Source organism: Vigna umbellata, chromosome 7, assembly GCF_029865625.1.
Source record: "Vigna umbellata cultivar VRB3 chromosome 7, Vumbellata_1.0, whole genome shotgun sequence".
Classification (NCBI taxonomy): Eukaryota; Viridiplantae; Streptophyta; class Magnoliopsida; order Fabales; family Fabaceae; genus Vigna; species Vigna umbellata.
This window is the reverse complement of record NC_142171.1, coordinates 39,072,691-39,100,315: the sequence shown is the minus strand read 5'-3', so window position 1 is coordinate 39,100,315 and position 27,625 is coordinate 39,072,691. Positions and strand designations below refer to the sequence as shown.

Below are 27,625 nucleotides of genomic sequence, written 5' to 3'. Positions count from 1 at the left end.
TGGGTCTAGAGTCTCATCTCATGGTATTGGTACTGTTAATATTTTTCCATCCATATCCATTGATCATGTACTTTATGTCCCTGGGTCTCCCTTCAACTTATTGTCCATTAGTCGTTTAACTCGTACTCTTAATTGTGTTATTTCATTTACTAAAGATTCTGTTTGGTTGCAGGACCGGAGTTCGAAACACATGATTGGCACAGGATGTGAGTCTCATGGCCTTTATCATCTCCGCCCTTCTCCACATGTTGGCGTTGTCATGGAGTCACCATCCCTTCTTCATGCTCAGTTCGGTCATCCCAGTCTTGCCAAACTACAACAACTTGTCCCGAGGTTGTCCACATTATCAAGTTTGTCGTGTGAGTCTTGTCAGTTAGGGAAGCATACTCGTAGTTCCTTTCCTCGTAGTGTCTCACAACGGGCGTCGTCTCCTTTTTCATTGGTTCATTCTGACATTTGGGGACCTAGTCGTGTTAAGTCCATTTTAGGTTTTCAGTATTTTGTTACCTTTATTGATGACTATTCCAGATGTACTTGGTTGTTTTTAATGAAGAATCGTTCTGAGTTGTTTTCTATTTTTCAATCTTTTTTCAATGAAATAAAAACACAGTTTGGGGTTTCTATTCGAAATTTACGTAGTGATAATGGCCGTGAATACCTTTCTCAACCGTTTAAACAGTTTATGGCTTCTCATGGCATTCTTCACCAAACCTCATGTGCTTATACCCCTCAACAAAATGGGGTGGCTGAGCGCAAGAATAGACACCTTATTGAAACAACTCGTACACTTCTTATTCATGGTCAAGTACCCTCACGTTTTTGGGGTGATGCAGTTCTCACAGCATGTTATCTTATCAACCGCATGTCATCTTCCGTCCTAGATAACAAAATCCCTCATTCTATCTTATTTCCTCAAGATCCTCTGCATCCATTACCTCTTCGAGTTTTTGGGTCTACATGTTTTGTTCATGATTTTAGTCCTGGTCTTGATAAGTTATCTCCTAGGTCTCACAAATGTGTCTTCTTAGGATTTCCACGGTCACAAAAGGGCTATAAGTGTTTTTCCCCTTCCCTCAATCGTCATTTTATCTCTGCTGATGTCACTTTTGATGAGTCTTCTTTTTACTTTTCACATCTATCTTCTAGTTCTGTACCTCTCCCTGCTACTGTTGATATCCCTCTTATATGTGATCCTCCTGGTGATGCTCCACCCATTTTGTCTTCTCCTTCTTTAGACTCTCATTCACCACAAGATCATCCTTCACCTCCACCCCTTCAGGTTTATAGTCGCCGTAATCGTCTCCCTCATGACTCACTTCCGGTGCCGCCTCATGTGTCTCCTCCGGCTCCAGCAACTGAGTCTGACTTGCCTATTGCCCTCCGTAAAGGTATACGCTCTACCCGTAACCCTTCCCCCCATTATACTGTTCTTAATTACCACAGATTATCTCCATCTTTTTATACTTGTCTCTCATCCATTTCTTCTGTGTCAATTCCCAAATCTGTGAGTGATGCCTTAACTCATCCTGGTTGGCGTCAAGCTATGCTGGATGAATTAAGTGCTTTACAGGAAAATGGAACTTGGGAGCTGGTCCAATTACCATCTGGAAAGTTTGTTGTTGGTTGCAGGTGGGTGTATGCTATCAAGGTTGGTCCTGATGGCACGATTGATCGTCTGAAAGCTCGACTGGTTGCCAAAGGCTACACACAGATTTTTGGTTTGGATTATGGTGACACTTTTTCTCCAGTGGCAAAAATGACCTCTGTTCGCCTCTTCATTGCCATGGCCGCTCTTCGACAATGGCCTCTTTACCAACTTGATGTCAAAAATGCTTTCCTCAATGGTGATTTGCATGAAGAAATTTATATGGAGCAACTGCCTGGCTTTGTTGCTCAGGGGGAGTCATCTGGATTGGTATGTCGTCTTCGCAAATCCTTATATGGCCTAAAACAGTCTCCTCGGGCCTGGTTTGGTAAATTCAGTGGTGTTGTTCAACAATTTGGTATGTCTCGCAGTGAAGCGGATCATTCAGTGTTCTATCGCCACTCGAGTGCTGGATGTATCTACTTAATAATGTATGTCGATGATATTGTTCTCACAGGAAGCGACTATCTTGGCATCTCTCAGATGAAACAACACCTTTGTCATCATTTTCAAACCAAAGATCTTGGCAAACTCAGGTACTTTTTGGGTATTGAAGTAGCACAATCCAATGATGGTATTGTCATATCTCAGAGGAAGTATGCGTTAGACATCTTGGAGGAAACAGGGTTAATGAATTGTAAATCTGTTGAGACACCTATGGACCCTAACATCAAACTCCTACCAAATCAGGGGGAGCCTTTCTCAGATCCTGAACGGTACAGAAGACTAGTTGGTAAATTAAACTATCTTACTGTTACGCGTCCTGACATTTCCTTCGCAGTTAGTGTGGTGAGTCAATTTCTAAACTCCCCATGTGAAGACCATTGGGATGCAGTTGTTCGCATACTGAAGTATATTAAAAGATCACCTGGAAAAGGTTTGCTATATGGCCCTAACAAAGATACAAAAATTGTTTGTTATTCAGATGCTGATTGGGCTGGTTCCCCTTCTGATAGGAGGTCTACTTCTGGATATTGTGTCTCTATTGGTAGCAACCTGATATCTTGGAAAAGTAAGAAGCAAAGTGTTGTGGCAAGGTCCAGTGCAGAAGCAGAATATAGAGCTATGGCATCAGCTACTTGCGAGCTTGTGTGGCTTAAACAATTGCTTAGTGAATTGAAATTTGGAGATGTCACTCACATGACACTTATATGTGATAATCAAGCTGCTCTCCATATTAGCTCTAACCCTGTCTTCCATGAGAGAACCAAACACATTGAAGTTGATTGTCATTTCATTCGAGAAAAAATCATATCCGGAGATATCAAGACTGAGTTTGTTAACTCAAGCAACCAGTTGGCAGACATATTCACTAAGTCCTTACGAGGACCTAGAATTGATTATCTTTGTAACAAGCTTGGAACATATGATTTATATGCTCCAGCTTGAGGGGGAGTGTTAGATATATTATATCTTTTAGTTAGTTAGTTATTATTTTCTCATTTGTATTTTGGGCTTAGCCCATATTTCTTTTATTATAAATAGATAACCCTATGTGTGTATTTAACACAAGGGGATATTCTCTCCCAATCTTCTCTATTTCTCATAGTAGTCAATGTATTCATTGATGGCCTACCAAAAGATTTATTAGTTGTTTGGGAGCATTCTCTCACAAACTCCAAAACTATTTGACGCGTCCAATACTGAGAACATGTATGTCTTCCAATATAGCAAGATTAATATCCATAACACTGAAGTGAAATATGATTTGTTCATTCTAGTAAGAGAAATTAAGCTCATTAAGTAGCAGTGATAGAAGCGATTTAGCAGCAATGACAGCAACAACAGCAGTGGTGGTGCAGTGAAGGGCATTTTACTCATTTTCATTATTATAGAGGTGCAGTGGTTTTCATTATGTAAGAAAACATCTTACATAGAATAACGAGGAAACAAGATCAATATCTTATACTAGAACATACTTGGTAAGATTCTTGCAAAAATTCTAACAAGAACAAATAATGCTACGAACAGTAAGAATTAAAAACTACAATCATACTAATCATCAGAACAATTTTTTGTGTGTGAAATGTTATATCTTGTCCATGCTTAGATTTTACAAAATTGCAAACCATTGAGTTCACTAGACTCAGTCAGCATCATACTCAGAAGCATACAAAATTCAGCTTCAAATTTTGAGAGCTAAAAACTTCATCCTCATCCACACGTAAAAAAACTGAAAAAAGAATTTCAGCAGTCCCCTAACTAACTTGTGGAAAAGTCTCCAAGGCTTACCATCATAAATAATTCACTAAATTAGATGTATGAGCGACCGATGGAAGAGCAAAATGAGTAGAGAATCATAAACAATTCATTACTTCACTGTGTTCTTCCTGATTCCTTTCTTGTCCAATGAATGAGTAGCATGCGGTTGAGTTCCTATAAAGAAGTTACCGCATCAAACTCATTTCTGTCACCAATTATAACTGTGGCAACTGAGGTTGTGACAGGAATATCTTAGTGTGTCAACATCTATGGAGAGGAGCAGGATATAAGTCAGGTAAGTGATATCGTATTCTATCATTATGCGGTAATGGTCCCTCCTGCATCGATAAAATTATAATTATTGCATTGTTTGGAGGAAAGTGAAAAGCAGCACAACAGCAAGGAAAAAATTACAGGAACTGATCCAGAAATGGAAAACCTTAAATTATAGGAGGTAATAGGCTGGGATGGGCTGAGCGTAGGAATACATATATGTGGATAATAGGCTCAACACTTGAGATTGAAACTGTAAAATAATTCTAGAGGGCTTGAAAGATTCCTCTCACTCTCATTCTATATATAAGAAAATTCAGATACAAAATAGGATAGTTCTAATACAATAATGATAAATAAGATAAATACTCTAACAATGATAAATAGGGTAAATATTCTAACATCAACAAACTTCTCTTAGAAAATGAATTTTAAGTCTAATTCAACTTCACAAAAACTATCTTACAAGGTGAAGTTTGTATTTACTCATTATAAATTGACTTTATCTCTATTCCATGTGAGATCTTTAACACTTGAAATTAACTATTGGTGGGAATTCCAACCAGAAAATCATATATACTTCCAAAAGTTAATATTCTAGAGGAAGAATAAGCCAAGAAATTGTACAATGCTTCCCAATTTGCTTGTTGGCAAGTTGTCTTAATTGCAGTCATCCCTAAGTAGGAATGCTTAATTACTTTAGTTACAGCCTCTTTAGGGACTACCTAAGTAGCAAATCATTTAGGAATGCTTAATTGCAGCCTCAAGGGTTGGTGTTTAGTTTCACACCAGCCAGAGATATAGCTTAAATATATCTTATGAAGTTTGGAGAGTTCTCACCTTACACAACAGATATTGATTTAGTGGAGTCGAATTAGCCCTTAAGTTCAATTTCTAAAATATTAGAATTTATAAAAATTGCTGATAAAATACCAATGAAAAATATAAAGTGAATAGTGGCAGCTAATATTAACAGATAAAGGCAGTAGAGAGTGAGAAAGAATAATTAACCATATAAGCAGATCACCTTTCGACCTCTCAACCAATAAATTACTTTTGTACAATAACAATAATAATAATAAATGGCTAGAGTCCTGCAATTATGCTGCTATATCATCGAATGCATGCTATTGCGACAATATATGACATTGAAGGATATCCAATCCCACTTTAACCACATTAAGCTAAAGGGAATAGGAAAGAAAGTACCTCATCTGGGTTTATTTGGAATGGCTTTGCAAAGTCCTCAAACATTACGGGAGAATGTTCCTTCAATTTTTCTTCAACTTCCTACAGATCATAAAATAGAAGATATATAAAAAGAGAAACAAAACAAAAACGTTACATAAAAGGGGGAAAAGGAAAAGAAAATTATGTCAGGCCACAAGCAGCAAAGAGCAGAAGATATACGCTTTTAGTAGGGTCGTTTTTATTTATTCGTGCATAATATATTTATTATTAGAGGATATTAAATCTCCTCTATTTATTGTATTGATTCATTTTCTCAATAAATATTTGCAGTGCAATTTCACTAATGTCAATTGGCTTTAAGAAAAAATTTGACAAGATACCAGAGCCTATTATTCATCCTGATAATTATCTATCCTGGTAGGCAAGCTTGGTTAGATAGACATTAGTGGAGTGAGCGTTCGGAAGTACCACATTGCATGCTTCAAGTCTTGGAGCGCAACTTACTTATCCGTTGGGCAACTATACTTAATGTTAATTGGTTTTAAGATGAAATCTGACAGGTTCTTCTTCTTTCTTTCAGCAACTGCTTAATCTCATTCAGCTACCATTAACTCTCCTCTCAAACTCTTGAACTTAAGACTCCATAGTGATGCATGTAGAGGCCAGTCAAGTTACCAAAACCAAATGCTCTAAATACCAATTGTTCAGAACCAGGAATGTATGAAAGAACAACCAACTCTAATTGCATTAATAAGGTTCCAGCCAAAATCAACGAGATTCAGAACTGGGAATACAATTAGCAATTGCAGAAGATAAGAAAGATAACAAGTCAAATTAGAGTGCCCAATTCCCAAATAATTTCTGCCTACCACCTCTCCCTACAACCACCTATTTATACTTTTTCTATCCCTCTAACAACTTGTGCAAATCCCACGCCACTACTGCCAAGTCAGCAGCAAGTTAAGGCCCCAACTATCTCTCCTTATTCTGATGACCAAGTGTCATACTTCTCTTCTGTCTCCTAAAAATACACCTCAAACTTGGGTTTTATCATATCGACTCTGATTAAAACAGCCAGTCCATTTCCATCCCACTTATCTAAATTCAATCCATGAGGTATAATAGGTGTATAAACCACATTTTAAGCCCAAACAGCTCTCTTGTACGGGAGAAAATTTGAGACAGAAAACTATCCTCACAGCCTCTATGGAACAATTTCAAGCATGTGAGGATACAGAGATATTTTTTGTGTAAATACATTATACAATACAATGAAATATCAAACATAAAACAAGTTAATTATACTTTAACCACTTCCCTCTCCAATGAAAAAGGTAAAACGAAAATGACAACAGAAATAGGAGCATAGCATACCAATCCAGTCACCCTTGACCTCTCCAGTAGTTCCTTTGCAATCAAGTCCAAAATGTGCCTATTATTCCTTAAAGCATTCATTGCAAGTTCTTCAGTTTCTTCAATGTACTGTCACAATATATCAATTAAATAACAAAACTCATTGTATATTCACAGAAAACAATTATAGTAACCATTTAAAATTTTAATCAATTTTATAATATTTATTTCTTTATTGATTATTTAACATGAAAACTAAAAGACCCCTCACAACTAGTTCTCTCTTCACCATGTATACAAAAATGCCATGTTCATATTGTCATCACTTTTGTCACAATTGTTTAACATGAAACAGCAGTTCATAAGCACAAGCCTTTATTAGATTCTACAGTGAAGAGTTTGGATAAGCATAAACTTCCTTTCAAATGCCAAATAGTAAAGGAGTGAGAACAAAACAGAATTACCCTAGTCAACTCCCTTGTAAAAAGCTCAGACACCTCTAGCGTCATGTCAGCAGGAATTACATGAGGGTCATCCCACTAAGAACAAATGAAGGAAAAAAATTAGTCACTATCACATTACGGAGAAAGGTAAACCCTACATATATTTGCAGCTTCAAAGAAGGATTACTCTATATCTTATCAACTCTCCATCTGGGCTGTCTGGTCGATCTATTAAACCAACCCTTTTTGTTAAACCGATTAACCCCAACTTCTTATTTTGAGGGCTGATAACCATCTCCCTAGCAATCTGGAAACAAATTTCACCAATAAGAAAAATAATTAAAACGATAAATTTGTATGACCAAAGTACTAATATCTTATATTTGTAGTACTTATTAATTGCTTGAGGCAGCAAAAATATATACTGAAATGATATCTTAGTTACCTTTGTTATCTTTTCAAGATCATCGCTTCCTCCATCACTTATATCATCACCAAATACAATACGTTCAGCACATCGACCACCATGAGCCACTACCATTTGCATCATCATGTAACCAAATGTTGTATAACCTTGGTCTACCATATCTTCTCGAGGATAGAATACAGATATTGCAGTTTCCTACTTAATTGGAATATTAATTCATGTAAAGACAAAATAATAATAGTAATAATCAAATATCCTCGTTTAGCATATTGCAATTACATGATGCCCATACCTTGCCCCCAGGAAGGAGCTGTGAAAATGCATGCCAATCAAACCTAGGAAATAGGTGAGCAAGCACCACATGCCCAGCTTCATGAACAGCAAGCAATCTCCTCTTTTCCAAAGATACCTATTGTACAGAAATAAATTCAATACAAAATGGTCTACTATGTCAGATCCACAGTAAGAAAATTAAAGATAAGCATACCCTTTGTTCACATTTTTGTTGCTCTTCCTCTGTCAGAAGGACACCCATACCCTCAAGCAGTTGTTTATCCAATACATCAATAATATCTTGCTGGAAAATTTTGGAATGCCCTTTTCTCACCTGAAAAAACAACTCTGTATGACTAAAACACTTCATGTTTTACTATAGCATACTAATAGATGAACAAGAAAAAATGTCATCATAACCAAAAATGCATACAAGATATAGAAAATGTTACATGAGGATTTCAAATCATACAAAATAGAATATGACAAAAACATTTCTACCACGTAAAGTATTAATATCTAGATTAGCAGTAAATGCATTACTTGACAATGAGATGTCAACTATATTTTAGAAAAGAATATTTTCCCTGATCTGAAATGGATAATGAGGAATTATAAGTAGGAAGGGGAGATTAATTATGTACAGTAATATATGCATGAATATCGGGGAATAATCTATTTTGTAAATGCTAGCACTAAAAGTGGAAAAAAGGAAATAAAAACATCTACTTACCATTGTGATAATACGATTAGTTCAGATAGTGTTATCTTTTAGTTAGGTGGTTAGTCTGCTGTTAACTACTTGTAATGTGTATTACAAATAGATGTTGTATGTAAGATTGTATACGTTGTATATGAGAAATACAATTTCAGATTCAGCATTGCATATATCTCCTTCTCTCTCCCTTCACATTCTTTCTTTTTGGCTGTATTTAGATCAAATTTCCTTTTTGCCAAACATATTGCATAATTCTGATTCCATAGATCAATTCATGGTTCTAATTGTTTTCCTTATTTATAAACACTCCTTAACTTGGGCTGTAGATATCTATCATTCGAAGAGTTAAAATTTGAGTTAAGTCTATCTCAATCATACAAAACTTGAATTGTAAGGTGAAGATTGCCTCCAAATTACCTTCTATAACCTGATCATATCTCTAGAATATGAAAGATTTTAAACACACCACTTTTTTGTCAAAGACTAAACATCTTGAACATAGAGTTAGCAAACATAAATACCCACAAATGATCCAATAACATGTGACAATTGTTGGAGTTCAAGTGTAATTTGTAACGCCCCGGCAACTTACAGGGAATATTGACTGCTTAACCATGGAGTTCTTATGGGTTAGGCTACCGAAAAGCAAATGCATTTAGTGATATGAGTAGCCAAATCAATCCATTTAAGCTATCCTTCAATTGTATAGTCCCATACCTATACAGTCTCTAGATCCTTCTCATTCCGGTGTATGTTTGATTCATCCATGTGTCCCTTCCACTGGAAGCCTGCCAGGAGCCGCTCCTTGTCAGTGCCCCCTGCACTTCGTGCCTCTTGCACCGGCAATGCCTGGGTGCCACATGCAAAGTGAAATAAGGCTTTGGGAGTCACTTCCACGCTCATCTTAACACATCAATGTCTATCTTACCATTCATAAAAGGCGGCAAGAGGGGCAGCGGAGAGTAAGATGTGGTGGTGGTGCTTTGCTTCAAGCATCATTGTTTTTCACGATACCCATAATTTTGAAACCAACAATAAACACCATACTCTCCAATTTCCCCATAAACTTTAAGTCTCGTTGCAATCTCGTGCACTTGCTCTCTATTTGGATTTCGTATCCCAAATGCAAAAAGGGCCTCTAGTAGAGCAACTTGTTCTTTAGTAGGACTTCATCGTTTATATCCCAACTTGTCTTGAACTTCCAAATTTCTTAAATTTTTGTTCATTTTTCTAAGAGGCAAAAGTGAAGGAATATTATGTATGTGTCAAAGAGGGCTGATACAATTAGTTTTCTTTTAACTCAATTTTGTCCATAAGTCCAGTCTAGATGTATTCTCCCTTTCTCGCAAAGGATCTTACTAGATCTAAGTCCAAAAAGTTTATATTCATGATTTGTTTAAGTTAAATTAATTTTTAGGGTTCGTAGCATTGTTCTACCTATCATGCCTTCAAAACGAAGGGAGGTTAACAACGGTTTTCCAGCTTATATACCCCATTATTAGTTTATCAGTATAAAAAAACGGTGTCAACACTGACTTTTGCTTGTTATTTTACTCATAAATCTTTGTACATAACTCCAAATGAGTTGATTTCTTTTTTATTGGAAACTAGACTCAAATATTTCTTTGGACACCAAACTCGAAATTTTTGGACAACAGGGCTAGCTGCAGTAAAATTATTAAAATCGGAAATTTAATCATACTCCGGTATTCTCAGCTTTGACCTTTGTTGATTGTTTTGTTCATTACTCTCTCCACCAAACTCCAATTGAGTTTATTATTGCTCTGCTGGAAACTAGACTCACACATCTTTCTTTGGACACCAAACTCGTAATTTTTGGATAGCAGGACTAGCTGCAGTAAAATTAATAAAATTGAAAATTTAATCACTCTCTATTATGCTCAGCTTTGACCTTTGATGTCCATTTTACTCATTACTCTCCCTACCGAACTCCAATTGAGTTGATTATTGCTTTGTTGGAAACTAGACTCAAATATCTTTCTTTGGACACAAAACTCGTAATTCCTTGAGGAGTCGGGGAGATATGTCTGAAGTTGCGATGGAAGACGGCTCAAATCGCCCTGTTTTGCGAAACAGGTTTGGTACGACAAAATTTAAGGAAACAACAAAAACTTGAGTAAATGATTGAGTCGTGAGTTTAATACTGTGATGTATTGTAATATTGTGACTTTGATAGTCTGAGTGGTGATGATCCGGGTTATTAATATTGTGACTTTGATAGTTTGAGTGGTGATGATCTGAGTTATGTGTTGAATATTGCGTTGTAATGTAAGGTTGTGACTAGGAAAATCTATGTTGTGATATTTTGATATTGATATTATATGCTATGTTAGGTTCTTCGTTACTCACCCTGAAATGTTGTGGTTGTGGTTTCCACCTACGATGATCGTACTTGTACGGGAGTAGATGGCGTTGCAGATGAGGCAGAGATGAAGTAGCACGACGAGAGTTATGGGAAATACTATGGGGGACTTATCATGTTTAAAAGTAATTTTATGTCTTTGAATAATGAATTTGATATTTGTAAGGTTTTAACCTTATGTTGTAAGATACTTAGACTTATGATGGTTTAGTTCCGCGATGTTAAAAAAAAAACTAGCGTAAAATTTCGGATTTGTTATTTTCTAGTGGCACTCCGTAAGGGGTGTTCCATAATTTGGAGGCCAAAATTGTGTAGAAACAGGCAAGTTGAGTAACATCTAAGTAAGAAAACTCAAACACATTGCCACAAGGCTTTGGATTGAGTGTGGGTTAAGTTCTCTTAATGGATTAGCTTGTGACTTATTGATGAAAATCTCTCAGCAAGTAGTATTGGAACTGATCATTGGTGATCAGCTCAAAGTAGTACGATTGAGCTGATGGTGAATCCTAGGTTTGTAGATCTGTTGTATCCAGAGTCTTCCTGTAGGGATTCATGCATTGTGTCTAATTGAGGTCAATCGTGGAGCCAAACAATTGTAGTAAGGGGGCCCAACATATTCTATTCTTAGGGATCCATAAAATATTTTTTGTATAAATTTTAGAGGGGATCAAAATTAGAGTGACCACGCATCCCCATGTCACCCCCTCCCTCTGTCCCTGGTAAAAGTGAATGGTGGTTCAAGTGAGGGTCACCATTAAGAACTCATGATTGTCGATAAGAAAGGCTTATGCTAGAGGGCAATCTTACAACGTGGAAAAGGCTCACACTTGAGGGTGAAATTATATGAATTCAATTGTGATTTGGACTCTAATAGGCAAGTTAAGCATCATATAACTGAAATAAAAGAAGTAAAAGCATCATATATGACAAACCGCAAGGACTGAATCCCCATCAATGATGGATGGGTGATGGGATCAACACTAGTAGCTGAAAGTTATAAAACTGCAGGGACTACACCCATGGTGGACTAACATTTCCTTTGCAATGTTGTCTTGGAACGATACTCCCCCTCACTGCAGGGACTAAATTGCTATTACTGACTGATGGGGCCTGTAGGGACTAAATTGTCATACTAACTGATGGGGCCTATAGCAGCCGGAAGCGACAAAACTACAGGGACTGCCATCACTAACTGACGAGGTGATGGAGGCCTACAGTGGATTGACAGGACAAAACTGCAGGGACTGCCATCATTAACTGATGGAGCCTGTAGTGGCTGGAAGCGACAAAACTGCAGGGACTGCCATCACTAACTGACGAGGTGATGGGGGCCTACAGTGGTTGAAAGGACAAAACTGCAGGGACTGTCATTACTGACTGATGGAGCATGTGGCTGGAAACATATGGCAGTGGTTGGAAGCATACTCCCCCTTAGTGTGAACAGCGGAAATGTGAAATATCACAGTTGCTGGACCACTAAAACAAAACAAAATATTAAGCTACAATGCGGAAACAAAGGCATCAAAGATCCAAAGACATGTTGGAGGTCCAAAATTCTTTGTTGGACAACTCCCAAGTGGTGATACTTAGCAGTGAATCACAAGAAGATCGAGCTAAACTCTAGCCCAAGAAGAACTGACGCAGTTGCGTCCGTTTGAGACGGTAGCGCTGCAGCGGCGGTTGACTGTGCCGGTGCCGACTGCGGCAAACGGTGCCTGGACAGCGGCAAACGGTGCCTAGACAGCGGCAAACGGTGCCTGGACAGCGGCAAACGGTGCCTGGACAGCGGCAAACGGTGCCTGGACAGCGGCAAACGGTGCCTGGACAGCGGCAAACGGTGCCTGGACAGCGGCAAACGGTGCCTGGACAGCGGCAAACGGTGCCTGGATAGCGGCAAACAGTGCCGGACAGTGGAAAACGGTGCCTGGACAGCGGAAAACGGTGCCTGGACCATCAACGGCAGAGACGAAGACAGACGATGCAAAGGCAGGAGTAGGACTTCCAAAAGCATGTTGTGTTGAGATAGATGTTGTAGCTCAAGTGAATGAAAATTGAGGAGTTGATGCACTAGAGGTCGATAAAAACATTGTTGGTGAACTGACAAAAGCGGTGGATGTTCCAAGGGAAAGTCCAGATTAAGACAAAGATGACGAATTAAATGTGGAACCAAATGGAGACTTGCTGGGCTGCCAACTAGACCCAAATGAAGTAGAACTTGTACTGGTATTGGAGCTAAGGGAGTTTACAGCTGAAGAGGAAGCCGAGGTGCGAAATCCAAAAGTTGTGCCAGAATTCATGACATTTATGGCAGGACTAGAGGAAAATAACGAACTCCCAAAAGAAAAAGAAGGGCTAGATGAAGGAGATGAAAAACTGCTCAAAGAAAAAGTTGTGTTCCCAGTTAACCCATATGATGGGGAAGATGCAGATGAACCAAATGGAACTGACTGGGTCTGAGTACAGGCTTCTAACCCAATGGTTGTAGAAGCCTGGGCACTATGCACAGAACCACTACTAGCACCAACAACAGATCTCGAGAGGCTATTTACAGTTTTAGTTGCCGAAGAGATGAAGCCAAAATTACCAATCCCTGCAGATGAGCTACCAAAGGCAGTGTAGCTAATTCTACCAGCTCCTGCATCCTGACTTTTAGTTTCCAGCGGCTCTAAACCAGAGATGATAGAGGTAAGCTTGTTGATGGGACAGGAGAGGATCTGAACAGGGAGAGGGAGGTCCAGCCAGACGACCGGCAGCGGCGCGGTTTGATGTCGACGCCGAGAAGGCGGCGCGTGATGAACACGCATCCGAGATCTACCGGAGAGAGGAGGCGCATGACGGTGCATGCGGACGAGACAGAGACGGCAACCACCAGGGTTAGGTCGCGCTTGAAGAGACGGTCCAGATCCACTGGACACCGGTCGGAACTGTGACGGTGGCCGACGAGAAGGCGGCGCGTGACAAACACGCACCCAAGACTAGCTGAAGACAGGCGACATGTGGAGGCGCGTGAAGAGGAGTCTGGTCTTGACTCCGACGGGGTTGGCCGTCGCTCGAGGAGATGCTTCAGATCCACTAGTCATCGGTGGAAACTGTGACGACGGCCGACGACGATGGGAGAGATCTGATGCTCGTGGCGGCGCGTGACTGAGAAGTGGCTCTCGAAACCGGCGTGGTTGGCCGTCGCTCGAAGAGACGGTCCAGATCCGCAGGTTACCGACTAAAACTGCGTCAGTGGCCGACGGCGGCGGATAGCGGCGATGGTCGACGACAGAGGCGACTGGCTACACTGGTGCTGACTGTGACACAGATTTAAGAAGAAGAAAAAAGGGCTGCCCACTGAAATTTTAGGGGTTGCCGGCCGCCGGCAGACAGCAGAGACCCCGGAAGAAGATCAGAGAACCTGCTCTGATACCATGTGAAATGAAATTCTATTGAATCACTTGGTTTTACACCCTTCTCCTTAATCCTATATTTATATTTATAGGATTAAGTGAATGTAACACACCTCACACACTCAGATACAGCACATACACATTCCTTTCCAACTCACTCTTAGTTGGAACACACTTGAACACAACTCATACATACATAACTCGTACACAATAACCAATAATTCTAACAACTATATTTATATTATTATTACTATTACTATTTAGTTTATTATATTAAAAATGATATTAAAAGGTACCAGGTAAGGGTATTTTATACAACAGGTATTCAAAGCCAAAACCGATATTTGAAGTTCAATACCTACCGACATTATTGCTGATTCATTAACAAGGTTTCTTATATCTGCTCCAGAGAATCCAACAGTACGGAAGACAAGCTGTTGAGATACAGAGAGCGCAACCACATTTAGCTCAAAGAAGATCAAGTCTCACATTCTAATTAAGAATTGAAAAACGAATAGGAAGACACAAATATGATAAAAATGCAGTCCAATGCCAATTGCTACGGAGATATTATTGACGCAGAGTCTACTTTTGATCATCACAAAATTTCATTAGAAAATGAATCTGGTACCAAGAATGACTCCTAATTTAAGCAGTGAATATTGTAATCCTTAAGATACTAATCTGCCAATTCTACAGTGCGTACTACACAGTAGCCTGTTTCTCAAAATGCCACGTCCTTATCTTTCACGTACCACAATTATCAAAGTCTATTTTACCCACAAGCAGCCTTTTGACTTCATTAGCCTATGTTTATTTACTTAAGTTATATATTCCTCAAGTGAACCATGTACCTCTTCAAAATTCACATCCTCGGCCAATTGCTTTCCAGAACTGTGCACACCAAAAATCTGGATTCTCTGCTTTGCATCCGGCAAACCAATGTACAGTCGACGATCAATACGGCCAGGACGAACAAACTCAGGATCTAATTCATCTGGCCTATTTGTAGCACAGATGAATATGATAGCTTGTCTGAGAGATACACGGTCAACTCCAGTTTTTTCCTTCCTAATCTCATAAATAGATGAAAATAGAAATCACCAACAAGAAAAATAAAATAAAATAATAAATATATATATATGGAAAAGAAACACAAAATAAATTATGGCCACATATAAATGCAAATATTAATAGTTGGCAAATAATATCTAGTTCTTCAACACAGACTTGACTTATATAGCAATAACTACATAAGTATTATAAAAAGTGTTTAAATGAATGTGTGGATAACTATTGATACAAAGAATATATCAATCCCTGATTTCTAAAATTGGAAAGTTTACATATTTCCGTATTCACATATACTAAAATCATATTTAACAATACCCCAAAAGCTAGAGCATATATACAATGTTGTCAATAGCAGATCACAGAGAGATGAAAATCTGCTATGATATAGCAGATGCCATGACAGGCGAAAAGCAGTTGAATATTATATATTCAACAATAACAATTACAAAAATATAAAAAAGTTAAGCTATATGAAATAAAAGAAGACTATAAGCATTGACCTATATTAATTCAAGCTAATTGATCAAGGCAAAATAATGATTAATATAATGTTTTCATATGTCCAACGCATAATATTAACTCAAGCTAATTTTAGATTCTGATTTAGATAATGTAAATTTTCAAGAGCCACATAACCTCCCTTTTACAAATTGATAACTTACTCCCCATCAAGCTGTGCAATAAGAGCCTCAAAAGTTGCCCTTCTCCTAGGATCCTTCCTAGCATGTCTTCCAGCAATAGCATCTATTTCATCTACAAATACAAAACAAGGTGCCTGCAGGATAAAAATGAGAATTTGTGACCTCAAATCACCATTTACTTTCAGAGGGTGAAACCCTGCCAAAAATTATCTCATTATAAATATATTTTCCAACAGGTATCTAATTTTATTAATGAATTCTAAAAGTATTAGAAAGAGAAAACAGTACAAAAAGAGAAAAAAGTACACAGAAAACAAAGAACTATAAAATATGCTGCTAAATGTGATGCATGACAAACTTTCTGCCGACCACCATAGGCCTCAAACAAACCAGGCAGTGAAGATTTAGGTCACCAGAATATGGTTTTCTACATGTTAAAGCACCCCAGCAAATGTAATGGAATTGAAGCAACATACTTTGAAGAAAAAAGGCAAACTGCCCTCTGAGAAATTGAAATTGGTTTACAGAAATAAGCTCACCCATTATGAATTTACACTAGATTACTAATAGATGTCACAATTTAAAAATTCTTAAATTCTACACATTTTCTTAATCATAAGGATTTTCACTTTCCTATTTATTCAGTACCCAACAAGACCAAACTCAGCCAGAAGGATTAAGTGGACTGAATTCAGGAAAAATAGCTTGGAATATGATAGTTAAGGAGCATAAAAAAACAAGAGTATATTCATGTTTTACCGAAAATTTGTGGCAAAGCTACAAGCAACAACATCTGATTTCTATTGATCTGACCAATTCTAAAAATGGATCAATCGCCTTGAATGAGCATATCTAACTAAGTGCAAGCAACAGAACTTTAAATCGGACCATGATTGCCATTTTAACTTGTATTTGATATTAGAAGTAGCTAGGGTTTCATTGCTTACATTTCTCCTAGCAATGGAAAACATCTCGTTTATCCTAGATGCACCACTTCTTTCACTATCAGTGAACTCAGCACCCGAAGCAAATACAAAAGGTAATCCACTTTCTTTTGCAAGTGTCCTGGCAAACAATGTTTTTCCAGTTCCTGGAGGTCCAGAAAGTAGAACACCCTGCAACGTGCTCTCATCAAACAGCTTACCTCATTTCATGTCAATTATAACATTTATAGCCATGAGGAGGATTACTAGCTTTAAAAATATCAAATGTTTTACCCGAACAAACTGCACACCCCTTTCATAGAACTGCATAGGATTTCCCATATAGATCATTAACTCATCAAGAAGATCCCAAACGTCACCCCCCAACACAACTTCCTTGTACATTGACTTTGTTTCACCAACGTCTCCAATTGGCTGAAAGTAGAGGAACATAACTAGTAACAAAATCCAGTAGAAAAGCAGCAAGGTAAAATCAATTCCAAAATTTGATGCAGATACAGGATTCAATTTGTACATAATAAGTTCAACATCTCGGGAGGAAAGCATTGCTACACTGACTGTATTTGAAGTAAAATATGTGTCTCTCTCATCCAAAACCAAAGAACAGCAGAATTTAACTAGCAATCCATCAAAATAGTGGAATAAGGTTAAGTTTATATAGCTTTTTCTTTCAAAATGGTATGCCTTTTTTTACTAAAAAATTGACATATAGTGATCTCATTTACAAGAATAATTCAATGACTAAACAGAATATACATTGTTGTCCTTTTGTGGAAAAAACAACCCTTGTGCTGTAATTTTAGTTGTGTCTATTTCCCACAGAATATAGGAGATCAAAAGTTTACCATAATGAAATTTTCTGCTCGGGCCATATCAATGAGTTGATTATACTTCTTGTAAAGAAACCTCTTGGAAGTGATGTGTAGAAGCATCACAGACTCCCTTATAAGCCAGAGAATCAGTATTCCAGGTACTAAAGCAATCACAACCTTCATGAAATAATGGATCTGTCGCTTCTGAAGGAGATCTACTTCAGCTCCAGAACTCGTAATAATCTCAAACAGATGAGGATCGAGAGGGATATCAACCTACCAAATAAGAGCTATGTTAATCAATCGCATGTCCATGCCAGCTGGAGAACCTTGGAGAGAGATTTGAGATTTCTGATCACCAGTAACAATTTTGAAGTAACTTACGACAAATTCCAATGGAAAACCTTCTTTCATTGTCACATACAATTTTTTCAAATCTTCAGTAAAGACAACAGCTGCTACCTGTCAAAAAGACAACAGCTCAGCAACTGCCACCTGACCTAACTTGTCAAAAGACTGACGTACGTAAAATATAACTATACATAAGGAGTTCACATCATAGTAAGAAAAACAGAGAGGCTGTACTACAACATTCATATTTATAGCCCCTACTTACTAATTTAATTCCAAAAGTTGCATTGCCATCATATCATCAAACATCAAGATGAATTAGAAATTTAGGGTCAACCACATGAATCTTCATTAACCAGAATTGTATCAATTTCTAATATAGGTGACGTTAATCACCAACCTGTTACATTCATAAGTTTTAAAGTTTTTTATGGAGATCTCACATTAGCCAGAAATAATGTCTGTTTACCGTATATAAGAGGATGCAAAACTTAACTTACAAGCCGGTTTTGAGAGCATGAATTAGACATAGACACACATATATATAAGTGAACATTGATAATCAAGATTTATATATTCAAAATCATCTATAGAAAAACTTAGTCAAATATTATTTGAACATATTGTTACCAAGCACAAAAAAGAATCTAGTCCATTAATCTAAAGTCCAAAAAGTGAAGAAAAAATCTAACTGATTTAAGACATTTCACCCATTTCTTGATTATCATCATCATTGAAAAAAAAAAACACTCTATCCGAGATTCATATAAAGACAAATTAACAACTTAAAATAATTCCACATTATATGAAGATATGATAGGAGAATAGATAAAAACATTTCCACATTATATGAAGATATGATAGGAGAATAGATAAAAACATTCCTAATAATACATAACAATCTAAATGTCCATGATTATATGGGATATGTTCCTTATTTCTACAATTGTAATAGAAACTTATTCTAAAATTTTAACTTATAAAACAAATCATCGGGTCTACCCTCATTAACATTGTGTTAAAGCCATATCAGAGCCCAAATTTATTTTTTTTTCTAAAACTAGGCATTTCAGCAGAGTGTTTGGTATGTGTCATACACTTGTCAATGTTTAATACATGTCAGACGTAGGGACACACCATTAAAGAGGCATGTCTGAGCTTCAAATATTTCTAATAAATGACTATCATGCTAGTCAAGGTCTATGAAGCTTGGATACGGCTCCATCCTGCTTCCCTGCTGCACTTCCCTGCTTCAGAAGTGTTTGCGACACAAGCACGCATACGACACCCTGTGTCTGACACGGTGCATCAGGTCAAACACAGTCAAATCTTAGGACACGCATATTGGAGTTTGAATCGGAATTAAATCATGTGATTTGCAATTCAACTCAGTTGCCAATGATTCTATAATGTGTGAGTTTAGTATATGAAATGAAAGATTAGTAAGCCAAGTGAGGCTAGTAATAGAAATGAAGAAATCACACAGATATGGAGAAGAGACTGTGTACAGAGGAGAGAAAAAGTGTGCAAAACCAGAGAGGCTATGTAGAAGATGAACAGTAAGTCAATATACAGAGTGAAAATGTTTCAAGAGTCGATGCATAGTTAATATTCTAATATGATGATATAATATTGCTTTTTAACTCTACAAGCACGGCTAGACATGGCACTTGCTTTTTCTCTCATTATAAATGACTATGATACCTGTTGAATGACTCCCACCTTAATTTTAATTTTTTTTACTATTTCTTTTTCCTTTTTCTAAAATTGGAATCACAATTCTATGTTGTGAGACTACCAAATCTGTTAGAATGTTTCTAGTTTATTTTATTTCCAATTAACTATTATTTAAATTAATATATAGATATCTATCCATTCTTATATTTTTTATTTTACTTTTTTCCTTTTAAAACAAATTAGTTGTTGTTTAATAGTTTTTTTTATTTCTTTTTGGAAACTATTGAAGTTACGATTAATTTTTATATTTAAACTGGTATATAATTATTTTTTTCTATATAAAATTAGTTGATTAAGTTATTATTTGGTAATAATTAATTAAATTTCACAATATGTTAAATATATCAATAAGGATAATAATATTTTGACAATATTTTTTTAACAACATTTTAACATCATCTACGTGTCATTCTGTGATTGGTTCAAAATTACTCCACAATCAATAATAATAATCATAAACACCAACATGGACCAATCACAAAATGACACATAGATGGTGTTAAAATGTTGTCAAAAAAATATTGTCAAAGTATCATTATCTTATCAATAAAGAACAATTTAGTTATATATACATATGCCGTGTCCGTATCCCAGTTTTTCCAATTTAGTCATATCTCCATGTTTGTGTTGTACTCGTAACTTGTCTGTATTTGTGCTTCATAGGTCAAGATTCGGTAGCATATGCAGCATAGTTGTCATTCTCATGCTGTGGAGCGAAGCTGCTGACCCAAAAAGTGGAATAGCAGGAGAATGGGATAACCGCTTTTCTAATTTATATACACAAACATACATGTATATGCATGCATACATATATAGGGAGATTATCATGCAAGAGTACGGCTTATTGTGAGAGATGAGAGGATGTAATCTTAATAATTAGATCCAAATCTACAGTTTAAATTAAAGACTTCACTAAAAATATGATACACTCTCAATTCCAGCACCCTTTTCTCACTGAACAGTCCAAGTTTGATTCCCAAACTGCCCCAACTTCACCCTCTGCCACAAAGACAGAATTACAACTGCTGCAGTTACACAGCAAATAAGGATAAATATTACACCACTGCAAATACAGAACATGTCGGAGTATGATTTTGAACTTACTTTTCTAAGCTGTCATCCATGACAGCAGAGCCTCATCCCAAAGATAAGTATAACTTCTAAGGATATCAAGTAATAGCAGTGCAGCAAAGTTTCTTTTTGCAGTACTACAAATGGCCTAGATGCAATCGAGCCACAGATTACATTTAATAAGGAATTTTATTTGGATCATATCTGCAGTGTAACTGCAGAGTTGCATTTTTTTGTCCTTGCAGGAGAATGTCAAGTTGTGACAATCAGGATATTTTTCATATTTCTTTCGTGTATTCCTCATTTTCCTTTGTTTATAAGTGAGATTAAATGTGTTGGAGATCTGGCATCATCTAGAGATGTGAATAAAATAAATTGAGGGGAAATTTTCACCTTAAAAGCCAATTTGTAGGATTAAGCTAAATCCACTTACAAAGAGAATGTGTGTCAACCAAATGTTAAGCTTCAACCAAGTCAGGAAGAGCCATTTAGTTAGGTAATTATATCATCTCACAATGACTAGGCTAGACATTGCCTCCCATGTTTGTGTTGTTAGTCAATTTTTAAATAAACCCCATGATAGTTAGCAAAATTTCATGGTTCAAATCTTGATACACATCAAAAGATTACCTGGTAAAGGAATTGTTTATATGGATAGAGGTCGAGATGCTAATGATAGAAGATCCACAAATGGCTATTTTGCACTCATTAGAGATCACATGATCTCGTGTAAAAGTAACAATTGAACTTGGTAGGTGTGTTGCATGGAGTGTGCTGTCAGCACTCATCATAGACAATTTGGGTCATATTACTAGTCAATTTGATATCTCCAACATATTAAGATATTCATCAACTACAACTATTCTATAGTTAATAGTGGTGAATAAGACATGCTCGTCCCCTTATTACCTTGGGTATGCTAACTGCCTACACTCATCATTGGATTTGATTCATTAAATTTAATATATATACATATGCTTCCTCAAAAATAACACGACCAATTTTTAATTAATAATATACATACTAATGGGAATGTGATACATGAACATCCAAGGGGGAAGAGCAAATAAATCATAGCAGAAATATGATTATAGAAATGGAACTTGCCTCAGAATTATCAAGCTTGTTGAGGAAATAAGTATAAGGAAGTTTAGGCCGATAGCGCCACCACCTCTTAGCTATCCATAGAGCCCTAGTATCCTGAGTGGGTGTCACCTTCTCTGCTACATCCTTCCGAAGACTCTGTTCAACCTCTTTCATGTCAAATTCAACTACATATTTGGCATTTAAGGAATCTAATTGTTCGGCAAAACGTTCTTTTCTAAGGATGTCTCTCCATTTATGAAGTCTTTCACGCCATGTACCCTCAAATGGAACCTCACCTGCATGCAAAAACAGTGCAATAAATTATAAAGCATTCTGTTATTACAATTATATTTCAATGCAGAAGAAACAGTGAAATAAATTATAAGCAGGAATCAAATGAAACATCAAAGTGAACAAAATTAATTTTCAAGTCATCGTAACTTCTCAATTCACTTAAATAAACTAAAACTAATGACAAAAAAAAGAAAGAACAAATTGAAGAAAAAAGTAAAATGGTAACAGACACAAAATTCTACAAAGATAACCTGAAATGCCCAAGCCTTTTGTTAGTTCTTTCTTCTCTTCTTTGTTTAACCTTTCATCATCCTCTATAATTTGTTTTACACGCTCCTCTTGATCATCCTCCCATGCATCCTCTCCAACATAAGAAGTATCATGAACAAGTGTTCCATCAGGTCTTTCAATAAGCTTTTTCATTTTTAGGCCTTTTGGCATGGTCCTCTTCCACATACCCTTCTTAAATCTGCAATCAAATAAATGAACAAAAACTCTTTTAAATGGATTCAACACGCTAAACACTTCTGTTGCATGAAATGATTTCTTTGAGATGTTGAAACTGCCTCTATGGTATACACAACACAGTTCATCTTACATAATATAATTAAAATAAATGTAAAATAATTGTTAGAATACTTATCTTATTTATCATTGTTAGAATATTTACCCTATTTATCATTGTTAGAGTATTTACTCTATTTTTTATTATTATTGTATTAGAACTACCCTATTTTGTAACTTTTTTATATATAGAATGAGAGTGAGGGGGATCTTACAAGCCCTCTAGAATTACTTTATAGTTTCAATCTCAAGTATAATTATAGGTGATTTTATTCTTGTATACATTATAAGACATGCCTATATATCATATTCTATTAAGATATTCTAATAACTATAAAATATAAAGAAGGAAATAAATCATAAAATATAAAAGAACAATTTCTAAGAGATCATCTAAGATATTTTAAGATCGATATGAAGAAAATACATGTATAGCTATTCAAAGCAAGATGGAACCCCCATGAAAAAATGCCCAAGAGAGCTTTATATCCTAGTTTATTCATTCATTTATATGCGTTCTTACATCCGTAAAATACAAAAAAAAAAAAAAAATACAATGATCTACACATAGGTGCCAGATAGGTAGTACAAAAGATGGGTATATCTATCCTAACAAATTAACCCTTTCACATAACTTAAGCAATTTTGACACTCCCTCTCAAATTGGAGCATATACCAAGAACCTATTCTTTGGATTTGAGCTCCTCTCAAGAACTTAGACAAAATACATGCAAGTTGATTATTGGAGTTGACAAGTCTTAGATGTCATAGCTCAATATTAAGCTTCAACACTAGATCAAGCAACCACATTTTGTTCCTTGCTTTTCCAAGAAATAACATTGCCATAATATCACTTAAGATTAATAATAGACAATATATTTTACAGGGCTTGAATACACCTACCTCTCTTAAGATCTCACGTTTACAATGACAGAATTCCGATACAAAGAAGACTCATCAAAAGTAACATCAGCAGAGATAAAATGACGATTGAGGGAAGGGGAAAAACACTTATCGCCCTTTTGTGACCGTGGAAATCCTAAGAAGACACATTTGTGAGACCTAGGAGATAACTTATCAAGACCAGGACTAAAATCATGAACAAAACATGTAGACCCAAAAACTCGAAGAGGTAATGGATGCAGAGGGTCTTGAGGAAATAAGATAGAATGAGGGATTTTGTTATCTAAGACGGAAGATGGCATGCGGTTGATAAGATAACATGCTGTGAGAACTGCATCACCCCAAAAACGTGAGGGTACTTGACCATGAATAAGAAGTGTACGAGTTGTTTCAATAAGGTGTCTATTCTTGCGCTCAGCCACCCCATTTTGTTGAGGGGTATAAGCACATGAGGTTTGGTGAAGAATGCCATGAGAAGCCAAAAATTGTTTAAACGGTTGAGAAAGGTATTCACGGCCATTATCACTACGTAAATTTCGAATAGAAACCCCAAACTGTGTTTTTATTTCATTGAAAAAAGATTGGAAAATAGAAAACAACTCAGAACGATTCTTCATTAAAAACAACCAAGTACATCTGGAATAGTCATCAATAAAGGTAACAAAATACTGAAAACCTAAAATGGACTTAACACGACTAGGTCCCCAAATGTCAGAATGAACCAATGAAAAAGGGGACGACGCCCATTGTGAGACACTACGAGGAAAGGAACTACGAGTATGCTTCCCTAACTGACAAGACTCACACGACAAACTTGATAATGTGGACAACCTCGGGACAAGTTGTTGTAGTTTGGCAAGACTAGGATGACCGAACTGAGCATGAAGAAGGGATGGTGACTCCATGACTACGCCAACATGTGGAGAAGGGCGGAGATGATAAAGGCCATGAGACTCACATCATGTGCCAATCATGTGTTTCGAACTCCGGTCCTGCAACCAAACAAAATCTTTAGTAAATGAAATAACACAATTAAGAGTACGAGTTAAACGACTAATGGACAATAAGTTGAAGGGAGACCCAGGGACATAAAGTACATGATCAATGGATATGGATGGAAAAATATTAACAGTACCAATACCATGAGATGAGACTCTAGACCCATCAGCCATTGTTACTGAGGGTAAATTATTCGGACATGACAAGGAAGAAAACAAGGACTTGTTACCAGTGATATGATCGGTGGCGCCTGAGTCAAGGACCCAAGGTCCGAGGGAGTGAGTTAGACCAACAAAAGGTGTACATGTACGTGCAACAGATGTAGATGTAGTGGAATCAGAGTGCTGATGATCCTCATACCATCTGAGAAATTCGTTAAAGATTGCAGGTTTGTCTACGGTATTAGATGAAGTAGGATGGTCTGCAGACGGTGATCGAGGAGGTGGATCAGAATTTGCCATTGCTACAGGTCGAGGAGGACGTCCATGGAGAGCATAACATCTTGTGGCCTAACTTGCTACAATGGTCACATTTTGGACGTCCTTTACTTGGCTTGCGAGACCGACTTCGATCATCACGTTGAGCAGCCATAACAGAAGAATCATCAGTATGAGGGGATGTCTCAGTGACGGGTTTGCTCGGTATACGCAAAAGAGCAGAACAAGTAGAAGTAAAGTTGGGTATGACAGGAGAACCCAAAATCTGATCACGGACATGAGAAACATCATCAGAGAGTCCGTATAATGCCAACAACATGAAGAACTTTGATCGTTGTTCCAATTCTTCAGCAGGAGTGGAAGCAGGAGGTAATATATCATTAAAGTCATGAAGAAGGGCATGAATTTTACCCAAATATTCTGCCATGGGGCCAGGATTGCGCGGACCAATAACAGTGAATAGGTCCTGACAAACACCATAAAGACGCTGAGTGTCATTTGTGTATAACAACTTCGCTTGTGCCCATACTTCTGAACATGTTTCATAGGATCGAAACATTTGTTTCAATGAGGAGTGTCAATTTTCATCCAACGGGAAGTGTCATCTATGGGAGCAGTAGTCACATTTTGAGTAAGATGATCTAAGTACCCCTGACTCTTCAACCAAAGTTTGATGTCGGACGCCCATGTTGCATAATTTGTGCCATCTAACTTGTCAATGGACAAGTGTACATTCACATAATTGGTATATATTGAGGGATTAGAAGATGAGCCACCAATAGAGGTGTTTGTAGACGAGGAAGACGCCATAAAGAGGGAAGAGGGAGAAACCCTAAAAAATCAAAGTGCTCCGATTGACGCAACGACCACAGATCCAGAAAGAGGGCGAGGAGGCGATCACGGCGATGCTGATCGGCGGCGGAAAGCTCCGGCGACGCGCCGGCACGCGCAGCGGCAGCGGCGAATCTTGCGGCGGCGCGTGGAGGCGCGTGGGTGGTCCGTTCGCCGCGATCTTCGTACCACGGTGGTTGCCCGGCCGAGACGATTCCGATGGTGTGGTCGCTGGTCGATTCTGGAACTCCGGCGATGGCGGCGGCGATGGCGACGGCGGCAGCGGCGACGGCATCGGCGGCGACTACGACGACAGCGGCAGTGATGGGTGCCGGAGACCGTGGAGTTGACTGGAACTATTCCTGTGCTCTAGATACCATATGAGAAATAGAGAAGATTGGGAGAAAATATCCCTTGTGTTTAGCATACACATAGGGTAGTTTATTTATATTGTAAGATATGGGCCAATGCCCTTAATACAGAATAGACTAAGCCCAAATAACAGAAACACACATCTTAACATCTAACAGAGTATATATAATCACCGAATTGGTTGAGGAGGGGAGAGGATTTGTTTAGGGTTTAGACTGGACCTCTTGGCCAGTGGAGGAAGGGAGGCTTCCTTGGGAACATTTACTTCTATTTTCTTCTTTCTTCACACTACAGATTGAATAAAATACTTATACATCCATTATATCTTCTGTTGTTGAGTGTCTGAGTGAGAAGAGTGACTATTGTTTAGGTTCCCTGAATAAAGGAACCTAACATTAAGTCTCATCACCTTTATAGAATTGTATATGTTTTTAATGTATTGTGTGTCTAATGCAGACCACACATTATGTATTTATACTATTTTACATAATTAATTATAATGAAAACACCTAATAATAAGGAATCAATCATCCTAATTTCCTAGATTATGTCACCGTTAATTTCCTACAAATCCATAATACCTTATTATATTCTAACACTTCCCCACAAGTCGGAGCATATATGTCATATGTACCAAGCTTGTTACAAATGTACTCTATCTGAGGCTCTCTAAGAGACTTGGTGAATATGTCAGCCAACTAATTGTTAGACTTGACAAAATCATTAGTGATTTCTCAAGAGGGCACATTTTCTCTAACAAAGAGAATCAATTTCAATGTGTTTGGTTCTTTTATGGAAGATCGGGTTTGATGTAATGTGAAGTGTAGCTTGATTGTCACAAATAAGTTTTGTTTCATGGATATCCCCTATTTTTAGTTGTAATAGTAGTTGCCTAAGCCACATAAGCTCACAAGTGGCTACTGTCATAGCACAATATTATGCTTCAGCACCATGTGATCGTTGATCAAAACTTAAACTCCGATAGTGGTAGCGGTAGATGACGGCGTCGCCGCCAGTAGTAGATAGCGCCACTGTCGGCAGCGGCAGATGCAGTGACAAAGGCACCAGAAACTTTTTCCTTTAAAGAACCTTAAGCTCTAGATACCATGTTGAATATATGAAAAACTATATATGGGATTAATCTACCTTATGTTGAATATACACATAGGGTCCTCTATTTATAATAGAAGAAATATGGGTCAAGCCCAA

The 27,625-nt window shown here is 37.4% G+C and overlaps 1 protein-coding gene across 1 annotated transcript in view; it reads right to left on the bottom strand.

Moving 5' to 3' along the window:
- Window positions 1-3,616: 3,616 nt before the first annotated feature.
- LOC124822628 (ATP-dependent zinc metalloprotease FTSH 12, chloroplastic-like) overlaps window positions 3,617-27,625 on the bottom strand; it is a 29,337-nt gene continuing 5,328 nt past the window's right edge. Inside the window, exons 3-19 of the mRNA XM_088093830.1 lie at window positions 22,562-22,779; window positions 22,034-22,312; window positions 18,156-18,229; window positions 17,805-18,047; window positions 17,233-17,373; window positions 16,963-17,130; window positions 16,037-16,149; window positions 15,155-15,371; window positions 14,663-14,734; window positions 8,022-8,141; window positions 7,827-7,943; window positions 7,553-7,729; window positions 7,295-7,414; window positions 7,129-7,203; window positions 6,686-6,793; window positions 5,330-5,410; window positions 3,617-4,185 (exon numbers count right to left, since the gene is read on the bottom strand). Coding sequence (XP_087949956.1) covers window positions 4,108-4,185; window positions 5,330-5,410; window positions 6,686-6,793; window positions 7,129-7,203; window positions 7,295-7,414; window positions 7,553-7,729; window positions 7,827-7,943; window positions 8,022-8,141; window positions 14,663-14,734; window positions 15,155-15,371; window positions 16,037-16,149; window positions 16,963-17,130; window positions 17,233-17,373; window positions 17,805-18,047; window positions 18,156-18,229; window positions 22,034-22,312; window positions 22,562-22,779 — 2,401 coding nt within the window. The 3' untranslated portion in view covers window positions 3,617-4,107. The remainder of the gene's footprint in view (window positions 4,186-5,329; window positions 5,411-6,685; window positions 6,794-7,128; window positions 7,204-7,294; window positions 7,415-7,552; window positions 7,730-7,826; window positions 7,944-8,021; window positions 8,142-14,662; window positions 14,735-15,154; window positions 15,372-16,036; window positions 16,150-16,962; window positions 17,131-17,232; window positions 17,374-17,804; window positions 18,048-18,155; window positions 18,230-22,033; window positions 22,313-22,561; window positions 22,780-27,625) is intronic.